The following is a 26,408-nucleotide window of genomic DNA, read 5'->3' as shown; positions in this document are numbered from 1 at the left end:
TCTTAAACACCCTATGTCTAAGTGTCATCGTTGTGTTTAAAAAGAAAAATAATGAAATATTCACCAAACGAAAATAATAACCGCATAAAAAACAAAATTAATAAAGAGCCAAACAGGATACGATCAAAATCTATCGATATTATCAGACCTCTATAACTATATAAACGTTACTTACAAATAATAAATTATGACAATTAACTTTTAACAATGTATAATATCTCAATAATTAACCTAGCTATAACAGATGGAAATAATTAATAGAATCGCTATGATAAGTAACTCCGTCTGTCTGTTACGATTTAACGTCTAAACTGTTGAACCGATTTTCATGAAATCTGCTACAGAGATAGATAAGACCTTGGAGAAGGACATGGTATACTTTTTGTTGTGAAAAATGGCTCGAAGGGGTTAAAATAGGGGATGAAAGTTCGAAGTCGCGCATTGTACATTTTACAAGTAGTGATAATCGTACCCATGTCAAATGTTAAATCTTTATAATATTATAATAATAATACTACTAAAGTTATTTATTTTACTTTCATTATTACGGTAGATTAACACAATTTTCTCCAGAAATATCGTATTTATTGTATTATTAATATTTAATTGTTAACTATATTTAATCTACAAGAGAGAAGTATTTTTGATTAAATACGAAATCTCGAGAACTGTTTGACCTACGAAGCTGAAATTTGTTAAGTCGGTATTATATAAGTAGGAAATGTCCTATAAGAACGTGTTTTACGAAATTAAATCCTTAGGGGGTTTTAAAGGGTAAAAGCTGGTAAAAAGAAGACAATTTACTTTTTGGTCGGATTTTTTTGAAACTTAGCATATATACTTTGTAATACAAATAATGAAACGTTAATTATCTTATTTTGCAAAATTATATTATTATATAATTGGATTTTTACTTTTATAAAACATTTTTATTTTTTTAACGAGTTGCTGATTAGAAATTAGTATTTACAATTAATTGTGTCGTAATATCAAAATATATTTATTTTAATTCTAGTAATATGAAAATTGTGTTAATGTGTATATTATATTATCTAGAATATAATAATTATTGTAAACCAGATTGTTAATGCGTATTATCGCTCACGGAGTGCTTTTGCCGCATATACATTATATACCATTGTCAGTATTCGTCCGTCTGCCAAACGCCGCGTTAATAAAGATTAATACACCTTAGACCTATATTTTATATAGAGGTATATCTATATTTAGAACTATATTAATTTAATACGCAATATGCTAAATAGATTCTATATTATCTTGTTAAATTAATAAAATATGCATTTTTATGTAATGCACATAAACTTGAAATCTAAACGAAACATTTCGATTTTGATTTTTGATATTAGTTTTTTTTAGTTTTTACTAATTTAATAATTACGAAATGCTATATTGATTTTTATCATTTAATGATTTATATTTTGTTGCACAATATATCGATTTAATTATTTTCTATTTTACAATTATAAGTATTTTTCCTTTATTTTCACTTAAAATATTACTTTTATATTTTTAATTTTGATTTCCATCTACCTACCTCATACGTGCGGGATCTTGATTCGGACGTTCTATAGATCGCTGCAAAACAGGTCTAAGGATACAAAATATTAATATAATTTCTTAGGTAATACTTACTTATGAATAATATTATAGGATTGTTGACTATTGTTATCGAATTTAAAATTGTAATATATTTGTTTGTAAAAAATTTAAAACGATTATTATTTTTATATAAATTATTATTTTGAATATTATTCATACATTTTAAAATAAAATTTGATTTCAATATATATGACTTTCGATTTCTTAGAAGATTTTTAAAATTTTTTATTAATATTTAAAATTCACTTTGAAATCGATTTTATTTCAAGCCTTACATTTAAATAATACCTTTGTTTATTTTTATAGGTAGTTTCAAAATAAAATATTAAAAAAAAAAATTTGATTTTACATAATATTTATAAATCTGTATGTTCTGAATACAATAAATGCTACGTATAATAAAAATACACGGATACGCTGGCTCGATTAAAGGAGATGTTCAATGACATGACTTCAAATGTTAGTTAATTTTTACAATTTATTTATTCGACGGTTTAATCATGGAAAAAGTATTAATGACATTAACTGAGTTGGTTTATTACTGAAGAATACATACAGAAGAGCCTTATAAATGAAGTTAGTCCAAATTAAAGCACATAAATATATTTATTGAATATTTACAAAATATAATGCATAATAATTTTAATACATCAAATTAAGTATATTATGTATGCAATCAAAACAAATTAGAAAAACGAATAGTTAACTACAATTTGCGTAAACATAGAAATGTATATGATCGAACATTTTCAAAAGCTATTACTAAATATAATACGTTGATTTATTATTCAATAAAAATCCGAGCTATGTAATATTTTAGTTAACAAAACATATATCAAACACGAACAAATAAAAATATAACATTTGATAGGTAGTCCCTTTATTATAAACTAAATAATCATTTATGTTCCTATCTTATACTTTAACTAAAAGTGTATTAGAATGTACTAATTTTATTTATTTTAATATTACAATATTTTCATCTTAACGCTTATTATGTTTATACACAATAAGTACAATTTACTTGTATAGTTTAATTTATAATAACATTGGGTAATTTATTGTAGTTTTTAACAGTAAACATATAATCCAATCCAATATTTTAATAGAATTCGAGTTTATAAAATAAAATCTACATTTTTTATTATTAATAATATAATATCTAATGGTTAGATTTTGTAAATTTAACAACATTTTTTCAAGTTTACATTAAAGTTGATAATATCCATTATTAGATTTCGGTATTATTAAATATATAACATTTTACACTATGCAAATGGTATGGTTAAGTCATTTTTATGATTATTATTACGGAGTGAATCCTGCTGATTCAACTTTTGTAAATAAATACAAGTTTGATGACATTTCCATGGACGTTACTAATAATTACATAAGCCATTATACCAATGTGCTTTGTGTGCGTCATTTTTTATAATGGAATAGTTTGGATGTCTTCGACTTTCGAGTTGAACGAATGAAAATAATAATATTTTAAACTTGTTGACAACCACAGATTATGTTTAAAAATTCACTTTAATTTCAAAAGTTTTCGTTATAATTTATGACGTTTGGAATTGCAACAGAGTTATTGTACGTATAATACCTCGCGGAAACTCAGGAATCAAAAACATCTTCAGGTCAGCACTCTTTTGTCCGGTCTACACTGCTGCATTAACGGCTAAAATTAAAACAGAAATAAATGTGCTTTTGATTTTTACATTCGACTATTTTACTAATTTTGAATACCTTATGTGAATAATATTATTTTTAAACAAAATATGAAGTTATCGAAATATTTTGTTGAATAATACATACCTACATATTTCATACCGAAAATCTAAACTGAATAGTTGTACCGGCTATTCGAATTAATTCAAATATTATTATAATTATTTTTCGATAATCAAAATAAATGTTTATCAGAAATAGACTAAAGCTATTTATTTATATGTATGTACTCGTATCTCGAATATATATATATACAAACATAAAGACCATTATTATTGCGTCCGTTTATTATTATTTAAACGTTCGGCAGTGGATAATATTTGAACGAGTACATAGAGGCATTTGAACAAAGTACGGTAAGAATACGAGCTTAAGTTTTGCGGCCAACGGGATAGTGAAAAGGCTCGAAACATATGAACAGTGAAATATTTCAGTGCTAAAAACAGCGTGTAGATTAAAAACAATAACCCTGTGTGGTCGCTTTATAATTTATGTTAACATATAGGTATTATAATTCAGAGTCGTAAAGAGGCTTATTATATGTTATCCGAAAATGTTTAAATATGGGGTGATTCACCGAGCACGCTCGTCCCCTTTTTCTTTAATAACGAATTTATTAAAAATTTAAATTTTGTAATTTTCATGTAGGTACACTCAAAAACCATATTATATTCAATTAGATTTTTTATACCATTTGGAGAGTATCTTGTAACGATATGCGATAACTTCTGTTGTTCAAATGACAGGTTGATAAATTATTTTGTTTTATCTAAATAAAAATGTTTGCTAGTAGCTTCCGATTCATTAAAATGTTTGTACTAATGATAATAATCCTTAAAAATGGTTCTTAAAAAACTATAAATTAGATTTAATATTCAAAATGTTACTCACTATATTCGGATAATTTTTACAAACTATAAAATGTGAATATTATATTAGTATTAACTAGGTACTAGACATTTTATAACATTTAAGCTCCATATTTATTTAAATCCTTTATCATTGACTATATTGACTATAATTCTCTGTACATATCAATTAATAGCTCGGAAAATACTGGATATAATATTAATAATAATATTTAGATACATAAAAAATGTAAAAAAAAAAAATCATTTGCTAAATAAATCAACAGTATGGACGGTTTTTATTTTAAAAACTAAAGTTTGTATCGCCACAGAACACTCTATACTAAATAGTATAAAAATCTATCTTGGCGATTGGAAATATGGTATTTTATTGACCTGAGATTCCAAAAATCAATATTTGAATAAATGCATACTCAAGTAAAAATATGGGCGGGGGATGAGCATGCTTGATGAATCACCCCACCTGTATATATTATAATATTATTATCATAGCCGTCACCGTCGTCGTCCTCGTCGTCGGCGGTGATGATCGGTGCCGATGGTTTGTGGGTGGTGGGTGGCGCACATAAATGCTACGACGACGACGACGACGACGACGACGACGACAGGTCGATCGTGGGGGGGACACAACGACCACGAAAGAGCAATCGCCTTAGACTTGCGTGACTTGCGTAGTGGTCGGGTTACCGTGCGACAGAGCTTGTGACTCAACCTTGGAGATCCAGGACGGCAGGAAGAGCAGGCTGAACGTGTTGCGGAACTGCCGGCTCATCACGCAGTACAGTATGAAGTTGATGGCCGAATTGACCAGCGCCAGCATGTCCATTACCTCGCCCATGTTCTGATAGCAGTCCTGGAAGAACCGCTTGCCGAGCAACAGCGTGAGCAGGCCGAGTATGCCCTGTGGGAACTCGGTGATCAGGAACAACATGAGCACGGCCAACAGCATCCGGGTGGTCCTGTCCGTCTGCCGCTCTTTGTCGGCCGACTTGCGGCCGCTGCCCGTCAGCTTGGCCCGGCGGCGTTTGGCCTCCAACAGCGCGCATATCAGCCGCAGACTGAGAACCGTGAGCGCCACGCACGGTATGATCTTGATGACGACGCTGTACACCCAAAAATTGATATCGGCCAAGTACGTGGACGTGGCCAGGTCGCTGACGTTGACGTAGTACAGTGTGACGTTGCGCAGCGGCCCGACACCGCCGTGGCTGCCATTTGCCACTCCGCCACCGCCTCCACCACCGGCTCCACCGCTTCCACCGGCGCCTCCACCGGTGCCGTGGCCGCTGTGGACATCGGTGCCGTTATTGGCCCGCCGCAGCGCCGACTGTAGCACTGCCGTCGGACGGTTGCCGTTCACGTCCAGCGTCTCCACCCGCGAGAATAGGTTGAACGACAGGTAACTGGGTATGCAGATGATCGGGCACACTACGTAGCCCAACGCGATCGCTGACAGAGTGGTCTCCATCCGGCACCATATCCGGTTGAGCTGCGGGTGTACCACGGCCACGTACCTGCGGAAATCCGTACAACATAAACAGCAGTCAACAACAAGGTCGCATGTATATAATGTGAGCACACGAGTTGCGTCTCGTAAAAGTGTCGTAGTGATGGGTCGAACCCTGATTTTTTAAATTGAACCGAACCGAACCTTCATATTTTCTATCGAAACGAACTGAACCGAACCTAGAATCATTCTAAGTCGAACTCGAACTTAATACTTTTTATCATTATTATTATAAATGGTACATAAAGTGCTTGTTACAGCTTATAACTTTCTATCGCTAATAGTCTAATTATTTATAAATAATGATAATCAATTTTTATTTTTTGAAAATAATTTTTGAATAACAATTGTACAAATATTTGGTCTTTGAACTATCGTGGCCAGTAAGGCTGGTTTGAAAAATATTTTCAAGTTCGATTTTCGAACAGTAAAAGATGTTTGACAGTTCGGTTCGGTTCGAGATTCGAACAGTTCGACCCATCACTAAAAAGTGGTATAGACGAATTCGAGATGTTCAAATTAAAATTTTTACCTAAATTAAATAATTGAATTGCGCTTGTGTAAAAAAACAGTTAATGTTTGGACTGCACTTGGTTAAAAAAGGATTTTCGACAAAAATGCTTGGAAAATAAACTTAATTTAAACGTTATTAAAACACTCATTTTCCTTTTCACTTACATGCTTAGGACTGATAACAATATTTGATATGGTCAAAAAATAGGTTTTTTAATGTATAATTATGTACCCAATTACATTTACATACATTTGGAATAATTTTGAAATGCTGTAAAGCTATAAATCGTATTAATCTAAATTCTAAACTGTAGCTGTTGTCAGAGTATTAGTTTGTTTAGATCACGGTATATTATATTATTACAATATAAATTTAGTTTCTTATAATTTTATTAAATTATATATAATATATAATAATATATGAACAAATATATCATTACGATAATAGTTGTTATTCCAATGATTATATTTTAAGTGGAATTGTATAATATGAGTGTTTTTAAAACGTTTAAATTATGCATATTTTTTAGACATTTTTGTTAAGCCCTATTTTTTATATTGGTGTATTTGATCTTTACCTGTTTTTGACTCAAGTGCAATTCGACCTTACTCCGCGAATTATGTCCCTAGTCTGGGATGAAATTCATATATTAACATAGGTATGGTTTAGCTGGTTTTTGGGCTATATGTAAATTTTTTTTCATAACAACGATGTTTTTTTTATAATCTATATATAATTTGTAAATACTTCTTTTTTGTTGTGCCGATAACTGGTAGAGTAGTTTCGCCTATATACATAATATGAGGGGAAAATTGACATGTCATTTGAAAAGTTAGATTAGGTTGAATTCAAAATATAATTTTTTAAATCATAATTTTTATATGTACATATTATCTATGATTTATTATCTATGTTTGTTCATGCAGCGGAGAAACTAAGTAATACTATACTCTAACTAACGATTGCTAAAATATGTAACTAAATTAATTTTTCTTTTAACCAGAGTTATATTAAAACAATTTTTTTGTTTAATGTATGATGATTGTGATGTAACAAAAAAGTAAATATATGTTGAATCTAATTAGAAGTCAATATTATGGTCAATAACATAATATAGGAAATAAATAAAAAATAAATAATATAATTAATATTATCATATTATAGTGCAGCATTTCTCAACCGATAGTACGTGAAAACAAAGAAATGATCGAAAAAAATGAAATTTTACGTATTTAATATCATTTGTTATTTGTCATATTATATTTAATAATTTAATAATAATATTTGACAAAAAAATGTTTTTTCGTAATAAACAAGTGTACTCTAGATTTTATCTGATCGGGTAGCATAACAATAACGTAGTTCGTCACAACATCGTTCATATGCCTATTAAAAATCCATAAATCATTTTTATTTTATATCCCGATAAAATATGTTTTGGTTTGATATCGATATAATATATTCTAATAATTAGTTAGCCGCTTTTTTTTTTAAAGTGTCTGTGTCATATATGGCGTAAGTACATAAATATTCAGTAGTTTCATATTCGTAATAATTTTTTTTTTAATTTTAAAAAATTTTCACAATATTTAAATATAATGATATTTTATAATTTATTATTTATTATATTATGTAAAAATATACCGCAATTTGACATTTGGGGGTACGTAATGGTGAGAGGTCAAGAGGTACACGGATGAAAAAATACTATACTATAATATACTCAATCAAAAATATGTTTGTTGAATGTGAAATAAAAGTAAATATAAGTTGTGTCTAATCAAAAATTATTTATAGTCAATAATATGATAAATAAAATAAAATAAATAAACAATATAAATGTAACCAGAAATGTCTGTCAAAAAATTATAAATATGAAGTATTAATGTATTATTACCTACCTATGAAATTCATTATATAAATATATAAATAAAAACCGATAGGGTAGTTTAGAGGCTAAGTTTTCAATAACCGTGTTGACAATAAACTAGTTTATTATTAAAGCTTATTAACTAAAAACTGAGAACGAAATTCATCCATATTTATTGTAATTTATATTACGTAATATATCTCGCAATATAATATCAGAGACCAGAGTCCAGCAATTCGTTATAAATACACTTATAAATATACACCATGGAAATCCCCCGGAAAATGAAAAAAATTGTATTACCTGTCCATTATAGGTAGTGACTAGTGGAACACATTTCATGTAGGTGTAGATATATCTTTTTTACGGTATGAAACTTTGGTGTTCCTTCATGAGACAGGTAAAATAAAAACATATTATGTAATATTATATTGGTTCCTTGCTATATACATTGTGGAAAAATGTTTTTAGGTATGTAACTTCTTACATGGAATAATATTACGTATGCTAATTCCCAAACAACAGAGAATAATATAATATAATATATAAAGTTTCTACACAAATTATAAGATAATAATACAATTTAATACAATTGACTTAAAAAAATAATCAATTAATATATTTATTTTTAATAATAATATTAAGAGTTATTTTACTTATAAATGTTTGGTTTCGTATAATTCAGCAACAACAGAATATTGTGATGATTTAATAGTCAATTATTTTTTCACCGCGTAGGAACTAACATGCCTATATAAATTTTTTACCTAATAGGAACTAACACATCTCATTTGGAGGAATTAACGTATGTAATTTTTAACTTGTTAATCTCGTGTTGGAACTTTCTATTCCCCAGTGTATAATAATAACAGTTACGGATTTCACTCACAAATCTGATTGTACGGGTTTTCTTCATTTAAATATTATTGTCCATTCACAATATTGTATAGAATTGTATAATACCGTGTATATATTATTGTATGATTCGCGGTAAAAGTTTTCTTTTTTACGAAAAACACATTTTTTTTTTCACTTGCAAACTGTGATTGGAAATCATTTTTGAGAAACGAACGTAAGAGACCCGAAATTAAGTAAGAAACCGATTTTTAACAGTTTCCTTAGAAAAATAATACATTTTTAAAATAGCGAGTTTACGAATATTGTTTAAAAAAAAATAATTTATCAATTACTACAGCGAAACAGTTAGGGAAGGTATTAATATTATATTATATTGTAATGTTTTGAATTAATCTAACCTACAAAAGTTCATTACATATAAATGGACAAATGAAGTTCTTATAATTAATGGTTAAACATAAGAAATCAATAAATTATTTTAAAGGAATCATTTTTTTAAACATTATAAATTTTATATTTTAGAATAAATTTAATAAATATAATTTTCAACAATTGCAGATTATTTTAATTTTAAATGTTATTCATTTATACACGCCGCATAATAGTAAGTTATTAAACAGCTTTGGCCAATTTAAATTTATAGGAATACGCATAATAAATAAACTTAGCAAAAATATTTTCACATTGGTTTGAATTATGAAGTATTTTCTATGTTTATAATAAATATGTTGATTAAATATATAAGTAAAGTGAAGTAATTATGTATTACTGATATGTTTTCATCATTTAATATTTATTTTATGAACATTTTTTTGCGTAGAAAAAATGCTCCATAACTTTCAAGTGACTTCTTGTATGATATGAAAATTAAATCTATTTGGTCTCTATACTTTGAATAGGTAATTTTTTGAATCGTTTTTCTAAGCGTTAAGATGAAGTACTATGAAGTCCATCGATAAATGTATTCAAAACTCTAACAGCGATGTATTTAATTGAGCTATAAATCATTTTTAAAATGCAATAAATTAATATATAGGTCTTAGATCTTTAATAATGAGTTACAACACTATAATCCTGCACTAAATTGAACAAATCGAATTGATAATTAATAATTCTGTGATTCATAGTTATCTAACTGTCTGAATTCTTATTTTAAAATATTTTATTATTATTATATATTGTATTGTCTGATAATAAGTGATTACAAGTATATTCTCATTTTGATCAAATATTTAATAAATGGTTTTTTTGTTATTATTCATACTCTTCCAGAATCCAAAAATGTATTGGGAATATTGATCTACGCCATTTTCATCACTTACAATTTTGAAGACCCTATATGATTACATTACTACTATTTATTCCGTACTTGATTAATAATAAAAAATAACCATATTTAAAAAAATAAAAAAAGTTTTTGTTTAAAATTGTAATATAGTGGTAGTAATAGATTATATTAATATATTTTATACAATTTGTTACCTACAATATTAAACTATTTAAAATTATATTTATTTACCAAATGGAGTTTGCTACTTATTTTTCATTATGTGCATTAATATAAATAGATAATTAAGAGTAGGATAATATACTCGAATACTTTTATATCTAAATAATTTATAATATACAATTTTAATTCTATATAAAATTATTATAAAAATATATTCATAATAAAATTGGTAGTTAATTTAAGTTAAATACAGTTTACCCGTACAAAACAAATTAAATAGAAAAATAATTTGTATTTTGTATAAAAAAAATTTAAATCAAAATGTATGTCATGAAATATAAACGTTAGGAAAAAAATGTAGTAGAGTTTATATTTATTTTATATAGTCTATTATTAATTAATAATTTTTAATTATAATATATTAATATTACACTTATGTAGTCATTTAATTCTTGAACAATTAAATTAGGTACTGTAATATTATAAATAAATAATTATGACAATCTGGAATAGACGAATTATTATACATTAATTACTTGTAGATATTATTTTACAAATGTCTTGATATTGCGAGTTATACTTTAATAATGTCATTGGCGCAAATCCTCATTAAATCCTGGGGGTGTTTTAGCCCCGACAGAAATTACTCATCACAGACGCGTGAGTAGCTTGAGAGTTGAGGGCCAACCTCACACTACCTATTACTCTCAATAAGTGTTCTATGTGTTAAAATTTAAAATAATAAGTTAATTTAAAAAAATAAATAATAAATTTAATCAATACAAATTTTATTTTTAATATCAGTCATTTATAAGTTATAAGAAAAAAAAAAAAAAAAGAACAGTTTCTTAAAGATAAATTAACATGTTTATCGTTTATGTAACGTACAATATTATTATGTATTTTATAAATGTTTTGACAGTAATCAACTGTAATTATTTCCTTTATCATTTTAATCTTTCATAAACCAACATACTTCTATCACAGAATTATTCTGTGCATCCATAATCATATTAAATACTAATTAATATGGGACGATTTCGGACAATTCCTTATCACTCCAACAAATATTGTCTTCCTGCGACGGAAGATTTATACACCAATAAATTAATTATAGTAGGTATAATGGAAAACAGTGGAAATTAATTGGGGGTGCTAATTTGTATTTTGGGGGTGCTTAGCACCCTTAGCGCCCCTGGGATTTGTACCAATGAATAGTGTTACAATGTTTTCCAATAAATTTTAAATATGGAATCTTAAAATAGTTTGTTAGTTTGTTTTTAGTTTGTTTTCAGCAAACATTTGAATATAAATAAAAAAAATTGCGATTGGTGTATAACATCTATGTAATTTTTGAATTCCCGTAGAAAATGTTTAACATTTCAAAATATATTTTTCTTTATTCACGCCGTTGACTCATAAATTTAATATGTACAACGTACAAGTGTGTGCATGTTTTATTAATTTATTGTTTCAAAAAAGGGCCCAGAACGTTATGAATAGTTCAACAGTAATTATACAAGACGCACAAGAGTTATAATGTATTTACATCTTATACATGCCATTATTCAATAAATACATTCTATAAATTATTTTTTAATTTATAAAAAATACATTAAATCGCATAGTAGGTTATTCCACTTTAAAAAGTATAACTTATTTTTATAACCTAATCTATTTTTTTTCTTTTTTAGATGAAATGAAATGTCGCTTTTTCATTTTCGTATTTTCTGTATGTTTTAAAGATGTAACGGCTGTCACATATTCGCAAGAAATCTAAAAGCTTTCACATTTTATGCACGCGACTTGAATTAAATGGTATTTTCTTTTCTTTGCCTGGGTCATGTATTATAAACTCGCGTATGTACACTTATAGTAATAGGTATCTAACTGAATGTTTGGTTGGTACTTATATGTTATACAAATATACAATACACTTACACGTACTGTGAATTATTATCGTTTATATAAATTGGCACACATATTATATAAAGTGTGTAATTTTTTGATAAAAGATTATTTATATATTACTAAAATTTGCAAATGTGATATGTACATCTATCAAAGAAGTTATGTAAAACGTAGATAGTTACATAATATAAATTATGAAGTAGTTAAAAGAATTACTGGTGTTAAGGATTTATTGTTTATTAGTTTATTTCATTATTTTAATAAACCCATTTTTAGGGGTTTCGAAATATAATATAAAACATTTTATAAAATTGAGGTTTAACGTGTAACAAAATACTTATACAATATAAGAGCATACATTTTTTTTAAAGTGTACAGGGTGTTGGACATAAACAACATATTAGGTTAAATTGTTTGATTTGATACGTGTTATCGGATACTTCTGACCTGGTTTTTAAAATCCTAATATGCCTTAAAACTTAGTAGAGGATAAGTACTTTTAACTTGTATACTTATTTGTGTATATGATTTCGTATATATGGAGAATTATATCGATTATATTCGACCAATATACGATAATGATATAAGTAATATAATATAGAAACATCATAAATTAAGTATTAAAAGCTTACTGTGAATAATATGTTCTATGATTTAAATTATATTTTATGTTTAATATTTAGACAGCTACCTAGGATATAATTTTAAATAAATTTAAGGATATTTTTATATTTATCATAAATACATTTTTAACGTATAAAAAGAATTGACTAAGATTTTGGGAGACTTAGATATTAAATACTTCGCTAAATGAATATATTTACGTATTCTATAAACAAAAATCAATATTTACTAAAAATTAGTTAGGTACTATAGAAAGAATTCCCAATATCTTTGTTTAATTGTTGTCATTATTTAAATATACAGAATAATTTTATCATAAAAACCTGATTATAAATATTAGTTAATTAGTTGAAATAGACGTTTTTTTTTCGCATCTATTACATAATATTAGCCAATACATCATACAGTATACGATTATAATGTCTTGGTTGTATTCGTGAAATATTTATATTTAGCTAATTATAAACAGAAGTACTTATTATAAATATTATAAAGTGGCAATTCAAAAAAATAATAAAAATTAATTGATTTTTACTTCATATTTTTTAGTGTAAAAATATAAATCGAATTTGGGTGGTATAATATTGATATTATATTTGTAAAGGTTTATTTTTTTTCCATTGAAAAAAGCAATATTCTATCGGACTTCAGGCCAACTTCAATGATAAAGTGAAACAATCAATGACGCTGCCTACTCGTATAGTTAATTATAGCCTACACCGATACAACACTTAATCTTGTCACCTTCAGTCGTATCACGATTTTCACGTATATGTTCGACCTTAAATGCAAACCCTTAAAAAATGGCCATTGTCCGTTGAATCCTAGATGAATTCGAAAAAATTAATGAAATTGCCAGTGGAAAACTAAACCCCGTTGAAAAATGGTATAGGAATTCTACAAACATAAATCCGAGTTAACCCTGACTTTTTTTCCATACGAAAAAAAGAAAAATTGTATTCAGTATTCATAAATAGAATAGACGTTCAATAAAAATAATTCTCGGAATAACGATAAAAGAAACTCATTTTTCATATTATTTGAGTAATTAAATACATTATTATAAATATGAATTTAAATTTCAAATAAATATAACTATTGTAGATATTATATAAATGTCCTCGTGAAATACGTAAATAATATTTGTTATACTTTATATTTTTTCTATAATTAAAATTCGACAGTAACATATACAATATATTATTACTTTTATTTGCAAATTATTTAAATTAAATTAGGATTTTAACTATGTATCACATGCATATTACTTTGAAATATTTAAATTACTTAAATTAGTTCTAAACTCGTATTTCATTTCGTATTAGTTTCTTTTAAGTAATTCGATTTCTGAATCCGCGTTATTTTATGATAAATTTAAAATAGTTTTATTGAATTAATACATATATATATATATTGTTTATACCTTTCCTAGTATTGGTAATTATTATTAGGTAGTTAATAAAATCAATATTTTTAATTTATGTATTTGATTTGAACAAATAAGATATGTTTTGTGGCCAAATATTAAATTATCTATGAAATTTTGTTTTAATACATTTGTTTTTTTATTTTAAGTAGGTATATATTATTAAAAGGTATTGTAATTGCACGTAATTACAGCTTTATATAGTAGCTAACATTATTATATTATTATTTGAGATGATATTTTAGATCAATTAAAAAAATATTCATGTAAATTATTTTTAAAATTAAGAAATATAGTTGTATAAACTATAATGTAACCAAGACTAAATTAAATTCCAATACTCGTATAGAAAAAAAAAGTTAAATAGTAAGCGGAAAAATGTGTGTAATTGTATTTACAAGACTCAATAAATATGTAATACAATGAATATAATATATTATTTATTTGAATTACACAATTTTAAACGGTTTAAGTTTGATAATAATGATATTTTATTTTTAGTTTATATTTGAGACATTATCCAACAACGTAATACTGTGTCACATTTATATAAGCAACTCATTTAGAGAACGGGATTTCCTGGCTTCTGATATATTACGTTATATTTTGTGTCTTTTAATTAGATAGACAATTGATCCGTATATGTCTGTTTGCTACGTTGTCTAATATTATATAAAGTTCCGCTAATCGACATAAAGTCGGTGATATTCCCAGATTAAATGGTTTGCAACTCGTAAGTCGCAATTCGATATTTGGAAACATTTTGCCAAACAATATCATATTTTTATAAATAAAATAACAAATTTTATGGAAATAATATTGTTTTTTTTAAAAGTTATTCATTTGGAAATGGAAAAATTCAAACGTCGTTTTAAAGGCAACTGAAAATGTACAACTAACTTAACAATAGCCGACATTTTTTACCGGATTATAGAAATGTTGCATTTCATCAGATTTCTATAGGGTATAGTATTATGTTGTAAAAATAATTTGTCATCAACTTCAACAAAAATCGATACTATATAAATAAACGTGTATTATGTTTTAGTGTCCGACAAAACATACAATGAATATGATTTAACGGATTAAGTAAGTACTTTAGTTTATTAGATTTTTTTTTTTACACATTTATCGGTAGTTCTTTAATCTCGAACCATTTTGTCTCAATAACTAACGCACTTATTTTTATGTAAACAGCGAATCGTGAAACAGTTACTTCTCTTTCTCCAAAATATAAAAGGTATTGGAAAATATCCAAAACTAAATAAATAAACTAAAAACGTACGAGACTGAACGAATCGATAAACCGATGTGGTTAGATATAAATCTAATAGTTTTGGCCCAAAAGTTATGTAAATGATACAGATTTAATAATAAGTCGTATCGGTGTACAGGGGTTACGAAGGTATAAATTCAAAAAGGCTTCTGGTTATCTATCTCTTGGAAGTCTGTCGCTAGCAGCGTAAAGTATATACACCTATATATAATATATTTGTAGTATATATTGTAGGTTAGATAGTGCGTCGGTTTCAATTGGGTTTCAATTATTGTTTTTCAGCTCTGCAAGTCTTAAAGTTATAGCGATACTAAAATCAAATGCATTCGGTGATTAAAAACAATACTGTGGGTTCGTGGCTTCCTATATAGGGTAAGCCTCCCAGAGCGTTTCGGACTTAACGAATACTATACACTCTCGTTGTACATTGTTTGTATTTTACACTTTCTGTGTAGAGTGCGCGAAAACTTTAAATGAGGTATATAAATTGTTTCGTAATAGTTACCGGAGTATGCCAGTAAAACTTACATTTATAAGAGGGGGTACAATAGCGCTGGGTGGTCATTTTTTTAGGGATTTAAATTCGAAAGTATATTGCTGACCACAACCGACATGTATCGTCTATCGTTGATCGTTAATCAAACCCCATGATATTTTCTTATACCATATCCCAATGGAATGTATTTATTTTTACTTTTTTTGGGTAAATCTATCATTATATAATTCCTGGTAAAATAAAATTGATATTATATTATCGTTTTATATTACCATACAATTATTTTATACAGGTTCAAATCTGTGGCGTCATTAACGTAACAGCAGACAAGTTGCTGCTGTATTATTTGGTAAAAATAAGTTGAAAATCTGAATTAATTTTTCTAATCCATGATTTATTACTAAAGTTATTATTTTGTTATTTTACGTTTAAATTTTTTTTTTTTCTATTGTTGTTAATTTATCAACGAAATATACTTCACTGAGTGAATTTATTTTAATATTATACTTAAGTCTTATTTTTAGGTTTGTCGTAGCTTATACCTGTTGATTCATTATTGTATTTATCGACTTTGGTTAATATAATATTATAATAATAATATAATACATATTCTTCTATGGTAGAAGAATAAAAATTAGTAAAGTTATAAAACTTTTAGAAAATTATCTATAAAAATGAATTAAAAAAATTCACTTGTTATTTTTAAAGTTTCAAAATTAGACAAATATTGTATGTAAAATAAACCTAATGATTTGATATACACGAGTATGTCTCAAATGTTGAGTGTTTGTAAGTACTTGCTAATGTTTTATATCCAAATATAGCTGAAGTGACACATTTTGTTAAAGGGGTGGTATCAAAACTACCTTGGGCGTTATAACAGTAAATACATCTCAAACAACTATCATAATTATATTTGACTCTTCAAGTCCTAAGATGTTATAATAATGGTAGTATTATTATATTGATATTTTGTTATCTCAAGTGAAATAATCATTTTCTTGAATAGTTGTAGATGTATTATCTTGAGTAGTTATTTAATGAATAGAAGTTTTGAATGTGTTGATATGCTGAACTTTATTTTTATTGTTTTGAATTTTTGATATGTCAAAGAGTATATCTTTATTTACTTAGTGATACACTTATTATTATGTCAAGAACATCAATATATTTTTTAATCATCATATTTTCTTTTCAAAATATAATTGAAATATTTTCATACTTTTGTCTCTTTTTCAGTTGTTATTCAGTCTGTATTTATTTATATCTATTTATAATATATATTATACTAAACATGGAGTGTTTCATTCTGTCTTCTTACATACACATCCACTAGGTATTTATGAGTTAAATATATTGTTTTACCAGCCTCCTTTTAACTTTAAAACTTACCTAGCTATTCAAATACTTTAAGGAAAATAAAAGTTGAACTTTTAAAATATTTATATAATTAACCTTTATATAAAACAATTTTAACTTTGAGTAAGTAAAACAATACATGTTACGAATTTTAATAATTATATCTCAATGTATAATAACATCAATATAGCCATTCGATTTAAAAGTATTAAATAAAAAAAATTATTGGTGGGTATTTAACTTTTAAACGTATTAACGGTGTGTTTAAAATTTAGGGTAATGGTTTAAAAGTACCAAGTATAAGTACGTCAAATCAATAGTTATGTTTTAAGAACCTGACGCCAAAGTTTAAGGCCTACCACTGATCAAAAAAGCAAAACTGCTTAAAGTTCCTTAATTAATTTTGTTTTAATTGTCTATAGTCATAATAAGTTTAATAACATCACAACAGTATTGCAAATTAAAAAATAAGAAATAGACAAATCATATTTGTACTCGTCAACATACCTTCTGCCAAAAAGGACGTTATTGTCCGTATTTTTTAAGGTGTTTGTTATAAAAATTGAATAGGAATAAATTAATTTTTTAAAAAGATTATTTTTCATTACTAAAGCTATTTTAGTACGCTAAGCAGCTTTGCTTTTTTTGGTGTGTGGTAATCCTCACAACGCAAAAAAAAAATCACACTAAAAGTATAGGTATGTACCTAACCAGTTATATTTCTATAGTCAATGAGTTCCAATACAGAAAAACATTGTTAGATATATTATTAAGGCATTGATTTGAATATTTTATAAATTCCAGATTTTTATTTTAATAATAATAATATTGTAATATTTATCTGCTTTAGAATATGAAATTAAAACTCTATGTTGTCATTCAAAAAAGTAAAAAAAAAATAAAAAAAATATAAGGTTAAAAAATATTTAAAAATATACTTATTTAATAAAAACTTTGTTTTTTAACAACTTGAAACTATGTAAAAAAATATATTCAAAAACATGAATACTTTTTGAAATAATGAGTGTTTTATGATAAAAGAATCACTCCGTATAGAAAGTTTTAATCTGTATCGTTCGATACAATAAGCATATATGCTAACAATGACAGTGACAATGACAGTGACAATGACATGATGATAAACATTTACAATGAAAAGAGCTACTCATTGATGACACTTCCCAATGTATTATTTTTTTATTATTATTAAATCGTATAATAGATTACGATACCATTTGTGTCTTGTGGTATTACCCACAGTATTGCAGTAGATTGTATATCACAATTATTATATCAGACAAAAAGTAAAACCAGTTATGTAACTTGTAAGTAATTTTTATAATTGATAAAATATACGACTGCATGAACCATGTAACCGAAACTTTAAATTAAATATTTATACTTGCAAAGCTAAAAAGTTAAATAATACTAATTTATTATTTTTATTTTTAATAAAATATGGGTTATGGTAAATAAATTGTTATCCAATGTTTTTCACCTAATAAAATAAACAAAAATATAAAAATTATTAAAACTAAATAATTTCAATTTTTAGGTTCTTATTTATTGACCATATCAAATTTTGTGCTCAGAAAGCATCGTTTCAGGGCATTTGGTATAAAGTGTAATTAAACAATTTTGAAATCCGTATACCTTAATTATATTTTGCGCCACACTTACCTCCACACGGCCAGGGTGACCGTCAGCCATATGGATATGGTGTGAAAAGCCTGCGAAAAGTCAGAGTGGAGCAAGACGAATAGTGACCAGTTGTAGGAGAAGCGGTCGGCGCGCGGATAGTTGGTCGGTCGGAGGTACATGTGGTAAGCGAACGGCACGTACTCGACCATAACCAGCAGGTCGGCCACGGCCAGCCCGGTGAGTATGGCGTTGGTGGGCGAGACCATTTCCTTGCGCGTCAGCACGGCGATGTTGAGCACGTTCGCAACCGAACCGAATGCGCACACCAGAAGGCTGGCGTAACCGTGGTAGTGGACGTACACATCGTGCATGTCGACCAGCAGATCACCGCAGTACGGCGATATGTGCGCTGCACCGCCGGCAGCTCCGGAAGTCCCGTTACCGCGTTCCATCCGTGAGCGTGGATATCACCTGCAGGAATAGAGGAGAAAATTGAAAATTCGCACACGGAACTATCGTCATGCGGAAACATTCACTACATTATGGCAGACGGTTTGATATGAAATATCTACAAGTATCGATAAGCCTATGCGCCCTATGGACAATATTATTGTACAATTTTTAAAAATTATTAAAAAAGAAAAATTGGCAATAATATATTTAAAATGTCGTTATTATTTTAACTGTTATGTAGAAACGTATGTTACTGTAAATAATATCAGCATGCGCGCTGGTAAAGCAGAAGTGACAGCTGTCTCCCTCGCAAGATTTCTTCCTCCCCATAGATCTTCAACAAAGTGTTTACTTATTTTGAGTGCATATTTATAATATGCACTCAAAATAATAATAAAAATAAATATATTTTATTATTATTGTACGTATATTTTTCTAATGATAATAAAGCTTTAGCTATAGTTCCTATATAGTTTGTTTTGTGACAATACATACAGTGTCAAAAACGTAACTCAAAAGTTAAAATATTAAAATTATATTTACTCGGTTTCTTGATATTTAAAAACATTATTATTTCTGTTTCTGTGATATTCTAGATAGTGGAGTAATGAATGTATTATTTTACGGTGATTTGTGTATTTATTTTTTATTTTTGTGTTTGAAGACCCTTCTTTTAGCAGAAAAATACTTTGATCAATAACTCAGAATTATGTAGTTTCTAAGAAAATTGATTTTAGTTATTTTAATTAAAATCACTGCATGCTTAAGATATTTTAAATAATTACGAAAAAAATAAAGAGACAAATACCTACATTTTCATTTTATTGAAATTCGATCGGTAATCATAATTAAAATATCTAAGCATACAACGACATAATATTATATGATAGACCCTTACAATTTACATCCTTTATGCATTACAGTAACTTATTTAATGACGAGGTATACTCGACACCTATAATACCGTAAGTACAGCAGAGCGGTTACCTACTTTTTCCCTTTTTTGTTATGTTTAATCTAACCGTATATAGTCGGTAAAATTAATACCAGTATGCCAGTATGGTTTGATATAACCATATCCATGATTTCGCGTGAGGATTAATTTCAAAGAATGTTACCTCACCTCAATGGTGTACCTGGAAATAAATCTGGGGGGGAAGGGTCTGAATTCCTAGACCCTCGGCTACAGCTTGCCACTATTGACAAGGGGACCTGCTCATGCTTATCGTTATGTACATAATGATAGATTTATATTTTAAGTTTATGAAAATATCACTGTAGTTTCAAATGAACTAGCTTAATTTATTCACCTGTAGTATACGAACAATATATTATTCGTTATTATAATAAATTATTATTTATTTCTTCTAATAGATTCAAAAACGTATTAGCACCAAACAGACAAAGATTTACAGCGAAATATTTAAAACAAACAATAATTATTCAATGCAACTCTTTTTAAAATGTATTTTTATTATATTTAATTTAATTTTATATAATTAATAAGAACATTCAAAATGTAATAGACAATAGTTGTTAATATAACGAGCACGTAAAAATAGTATCGATTCAATTTGTTTATATTCTATCAATAATTAAATTTGTCTCTATATATTTATTAAATTTGTCCACATTTCTTTATTTTTCAATGCATTTTTAACTGTTATTTAGTGCATAAGTTCATACATATTTATACATTTTTTAGTGCGTAGATATCCTAACCCCAATAATAACATATGATATGCAATTGTTAATGTACATATCAATGAAACTAATTTTTAGTACTAATTTAAAAGTGTAATAGAACTTATAGTCTGTACATTTCAATAGATAAATAAAATATAGCATTATGCATCGTGGTGGTGTTGATGCTGCAACGGGTGTATTTAAACTGTAATAGCCCTTGCGTGCATTTTATGTGTATTTATTTATTTTATTTACTAATATAATACCACCGAAAGATGAAGGTACAGTGGATATTATTATTGAATAATACAAATTAACAGATAAATATACAATTATTTGCATTAATTTTAACATAAAAATTTCCAATTTAGAAATCGTATCATAATTAAAATAGTAGTAATTGGAATTATTTTTAAGTCTATTGCCAGGAAATGGTGCACAATTATGTATAAGTCATAAAACAATTAATTCAGGATAGTTTACTAATTTACCTATATACAACCAGTAAGTCGGATTTTTTATGGCTAAAACGTACTAAGGTAATGTGTATATATTTATATTATGATTATCATTATGGATTCTTTCTATAGAGACCCGTTACTGTAGTGTGGTAAAAGTTGAAAAAAAGCCTCAATACATCTACCCATATATTTATATGTACATAGGGCGTTTTATTCGTGCGGTCGGGATTAGCAATCGGAAACCGCCGTACTCGCTGCGCAGTCACGTTCCATATAGTCAGCCGGATAAGACACCCCTTTTTTCGTCGCTGCGATCATAATGTATGTCGCCAGTGTGGCTGACGATGCTGTACCATTTTTAGTTGGCGCCGAAATCGTCGAATCCTTTTTTAATTTGGCCCCATACTTATATTATATATTTATTATTTATAATACGTGGCATAATTTACGTGTACGGCGGCAGACTACGATATATTATATATAATATTACGACGAGTTTGCGTCCCCTTGTGTATAAGCCTTCGAACGGAACAACCACAAAAACTCTTCCCGTAGAATATTATATATAACATGATGCGCAATGTGGGTTATTAATAATATTATCATACATGGTGAAAAAATTATGACTCGAAGAAGAAAATGCGTCTCAATAGTATAGTTTCTTAGACACTATTCGGAAACATATAATCCACAATCGACCATAATATTATTATTATGTAACTATTAAAATACTTATCTAAAACCCGGCAAGTGTGTATACTAGATTTCATCTTGTTAGAGGTGTGTGTGTGAGAGAGAGAAAGTGTCAAGCACATTGATTTATATTTTACAATCGATTAACAACAATTAAATTTAATGGGTATAATATGATGAGTCGGTAACGAAAACATAAGCATATATATATTTTATTTTTAAACAAAATATTCATATTATCGATAGATTTATTTATTTTAAAATTAATTTTGGCCCACATACCATTTTAGTTATAGTTAACACTAATATAGTCACTTGATTTTAGTTTTTTGGCATAATATATGGTATTTTAAGCCATTTTTAAATAATATCCTTTAGTTAAGAGCTTTAGAAGTATACTATTATATGTCTATTGTACATATAATAGTAAGCTGACTATGAGATTTAATACGTAAAAACAATTGGAATTCCATTTTTTAATTTTTCTCTTTTTTTTTATATTTTGATGAGAAATTATTGATTTGTATGATTTCTTAATAACAGTTGCTTTGACGATTATAATTTTTAGTTCTTATGCTGTGGTTATAATTTATTTATACAAACAACATATTGTATCATGAAACATCGTCTTTTTGACCATTTTACATGAATATTGTTTGTTTTGTATATAATACGATTAAATTATATCATATCAATTTTCTTTCAGTAATTGGCTAATCATCATATAAGTCATAGCAAAAACGTATTTGGAAAGTATAAAACATACACAATTTTAAATACAAATACTGACGAAAATTAGTTTTAATTCATACTTAGGCGCTTACATTATTTTTGTTTTTTTGTTAAAAAAAAGAGTTTTAATACAAAATATATGCACACATTTTTGTTCCCTGGCCAAGCCTTGGTGAATAAAAGCTGGAATTCAACTATTTACACTAGCAACGATTAAAATTCACATCAGGATGTCGGATTTGAGCAATGTGAAAATCGTTAATGTCCAGAGCTCAGCGTCGCTTCAAAGTTCAAAGTATTGAAATTATAAACATAAATAAAGATGAGTATGATAAAAAAAAAGTTTTTGGGAGTCGTCGCTATCGCTCCATACCATTACAGATCGATTACTACATGTTTATACATCACACAAACGAGGCCGGAAAAGCATGCGCTATGGTTCGAGGAGCGTATTATATAAGGGCACGACGATTCAAAGCAACGACGTAATATTATGTATATTATGCGCTATTGCTATTTGCAAAACGGAACAGGAGATATTTTTTCGTTTGAAAGTTAATTAATAATAAGAGCTCGAAAAAAAATGCATCAAACTCGGTTATTTAAATATAAATATAACGTAGAAGATACGGCGAATGCTGTGTTTTCTCTCTACAGCCAGAATCTTATCTCACGACAAAAAACGCTATCCGATATACGCCGAAACGCATTTCATAAGTATCGCGATATTTTAAATATTTGATGTAACAGCAAACAAATATGGAACCGCGATACCGTCACACACACAGTGACGTCGTCGTTATTTTTCAACGGATGAAAAACACCGCTTAAATTGAGCATCTAGATATGAATGATAAAAAGTATCTATTTATCTGTCCGTTTAAATAAAATGGTTATCCGAGATAAATTATCTGTATAGTTTTTTGTGACAAGATTTTCAATTTTATATCTATGTAATAAATTGTATTTTTTTTCCGAAGAGGTGTTAATTTTTCTTAGCTTATAGGTCTTTTATTTGATTTGATTCTCATGTCTTTTTTTTCTTTCTTTTATTTCTTTTCCTCAGTGTTCTTATAGAATATTATTCATTTTCTGTAAACAGATGATGCTAGCTGTACCCACGGTGTATATAAAGGTATTAAAACGCATAATATATTTACGAATGTAAAAATGTAAACATAATATTATGTTACATTGTACGTTAAAATATAAATGTATTATTTTATTCGTAGAGAAAAATGCTTTTTTACGATAGCGAGTTATAAATCATTTATTTATTTCTGTCTGTTATCTAGATAATTATTTTAATTATTATCTATTATCTTATCTAAATACAATTTTAATAATAAATCGATTTTTATCGTACCTATTTTTGATTATCTTTGTACAACACTGAAGAATTGCATAACATAATAATATCTACATTCTTCACGGCTTCTGTCGTGATTATTATTTTAACAAGTGTACCGATGAAGATATTTATGTGGTTTTATACAAAATAACAATGGTATCTCAACAAAGAAATATTTACAAAATACAATCTTGATGAATCCATATTTTTTGTTCAATTCCTACTGAGATTTTCTTCTTCTTATTTTTTTTTTTTTTTTTGTTAATCATAAATGTAATCTCAAGATGGCGAGTTTTGGAACAAGGAACTCATCGTTGTCTAAAAAATGATGTTTTTTCTTCTTTTGTAAAAAGCAAAAAAGCAGTAAAAAAAATAGTCTTATCAAAAAACCTTACGGGTATTATGCGTCCAAGAGTATTTGTATTTATGAATGATTGAAAGTTAAATAAAATACATTTATATAGTATATAATTTACAGTCGATTTACATTTTAAACTGCCAGTTATTAGCTTAAGACGACATTATTAAATTATACAATATTACTAAGCAATGGACTAAATGTTTTTTTTTAGTCATGTAGTATTTTGAATACATAAACTGTATAATAATTATTGTTCAAAAGTATCTCGAATGGCAGAATAATAAGTGTATATAAGTTGCAGAAAGGTATTAAATTAAATGTAGAATATTTTTTAATAACTATAAGTATAATACAATATTATTCTAAAACTTGATGAGAATACTGTTCAAAAACAGTAATTTGTGTATATTAAGGTAAAGAAATTGGTATTTGATGAAATCTAAAAATATAAAATAATATAAACTAAAAATCTTATTTGAAAATTCTGATTGTTTTTTTTTTGTTCTAACTTAAAATGGATAATAAAAAACATCCAGTTGGAATTTCAGATTTCGATTTTAATTAACAGGGTTTATTAAAAGTTTTATTAGTAGGTTATGAAAAAAAAAATACACAATGGCAGCTATAACATTTTTTCATCTATTCACGCCATTATCAAACTTGGTAATTAAATCGCATACTTGACATTTAAATAATAATTATTAATTAAATTCCACATATTATATAATATTATATTATGCATTTTGTCCAGTTTTTTATTTCAATTCGACTAACCAAAATGGTAGATATTATGCAGGGAATTGATTTTATCAAAATTAATAACCTAATTAATATACAATCATTTTAATTTATTCTTTATAGGTACTTACATTACACATCATAATATTATGATTGTACATTTGATAAAATATGGGTTTTATTATTTGACAGGTTTTAATTTATGTATTTCATACTATTGCTTTAATATTTGTATATAGAATTAATTGTATTCATGACATGTAAACCAACGTTCAAGACCAAAAATATACGACCTTTAAACAAAAACACGGAAATATACCTAAAGGAAATGGAATACTGCTTTAGATGAAACTTAAAGGAAATAATAATTGTCATACCTATTGTATAATAAAGCGATAAATCAAATAACTAAAATAATGGTACTAATGTAAACACATTTTGTCATTAAATTTAATAGATAAGAGACATTACGTCAGTCGACAAATAATACAAATTTTATTTGTTTAATTGATTATTTACATATTATTATCATTATTAACTATGTTTTGTATTATGTTCAAAGTTATGCTTTCAACACTGAGTAAATAAAAAATTGTCGTGTACCATAATATATTAATTGGTGCTTAACGTTGTTTAGATTTTAGAAGTATATTTAGATAGTTCTATGTAAATTGTATGCAATAGACGTTTATAGAAAAGGATGAACCCATTTTGTTTACAAATAAAAAAAGACATTTTTTCATTAACAGATTTTCGACAAGTATAAATTTATTTATTTAAACGA

General features: G+C 27.1%; 1 protein-coding gene across 8 annotated transcripts in view; it reads right to left on the bottom strand.

Annotated features, from left to right (window-relative positions):
• Nucleotides 1-2,818: 2,818 nt before the first annotated feature.
• LOC113550520 (sex peptide receptor-like) overlaps nt 2,819-26,408 on the bottom strand; it is a 98,209-nt gene continuing 74,619 nt past the window's right edge. For 5 of the 8 annotated variants that reach the window (XM_026952428.1, XM_026952420.1, XM_026952413.1 and 2 more), the window contains 2 exons: nt 19,189-19,620; nt 4,317-5,731 (listed from right to left, as the gene is read on the bottom strand). In XM_026952428.1, coding sequence (XP_026808229.1) covers nt 4,870-5,731; nt 19,189-19,601 — 1,275 coding nt within the window. In that variant the 5' untranslated portion in view covers nt 19,602-19,620 and the 3' untranslated portion in view covers nt 4,317-4,869. Of the gene's footprint in view, nt 3,299-4,316; nt 5,732-19,188; nt 19,621-26,408 lie in introns of those variants that run through there. The other 3 variants (XM_026952460.1, XM_026952467.1, XR_003405029.1) reach the window with 3 other exon arrangements.

Source organism: Rhopalosiphum maidis, chromosome 1 (genome assembly GCF_003676215.2).
Source record: "Rhopalosiphum maidis isolate BTI-1 chromosome 1, ASM367621v3, whole genome shotgun sequence".
Taxonomy (NCBI): Eukaryota; Metazoa; Arthropoda; class Insecta; order Hemiptera; family Aphididae; genus Rhopalosiphum; species Rhopalosiphum maidis.
The sequence above is the reverse complement of the archived record's forward strand: the minus strand, read 5'-3'. Positions and strand labels throughout refer to the sequence as shown.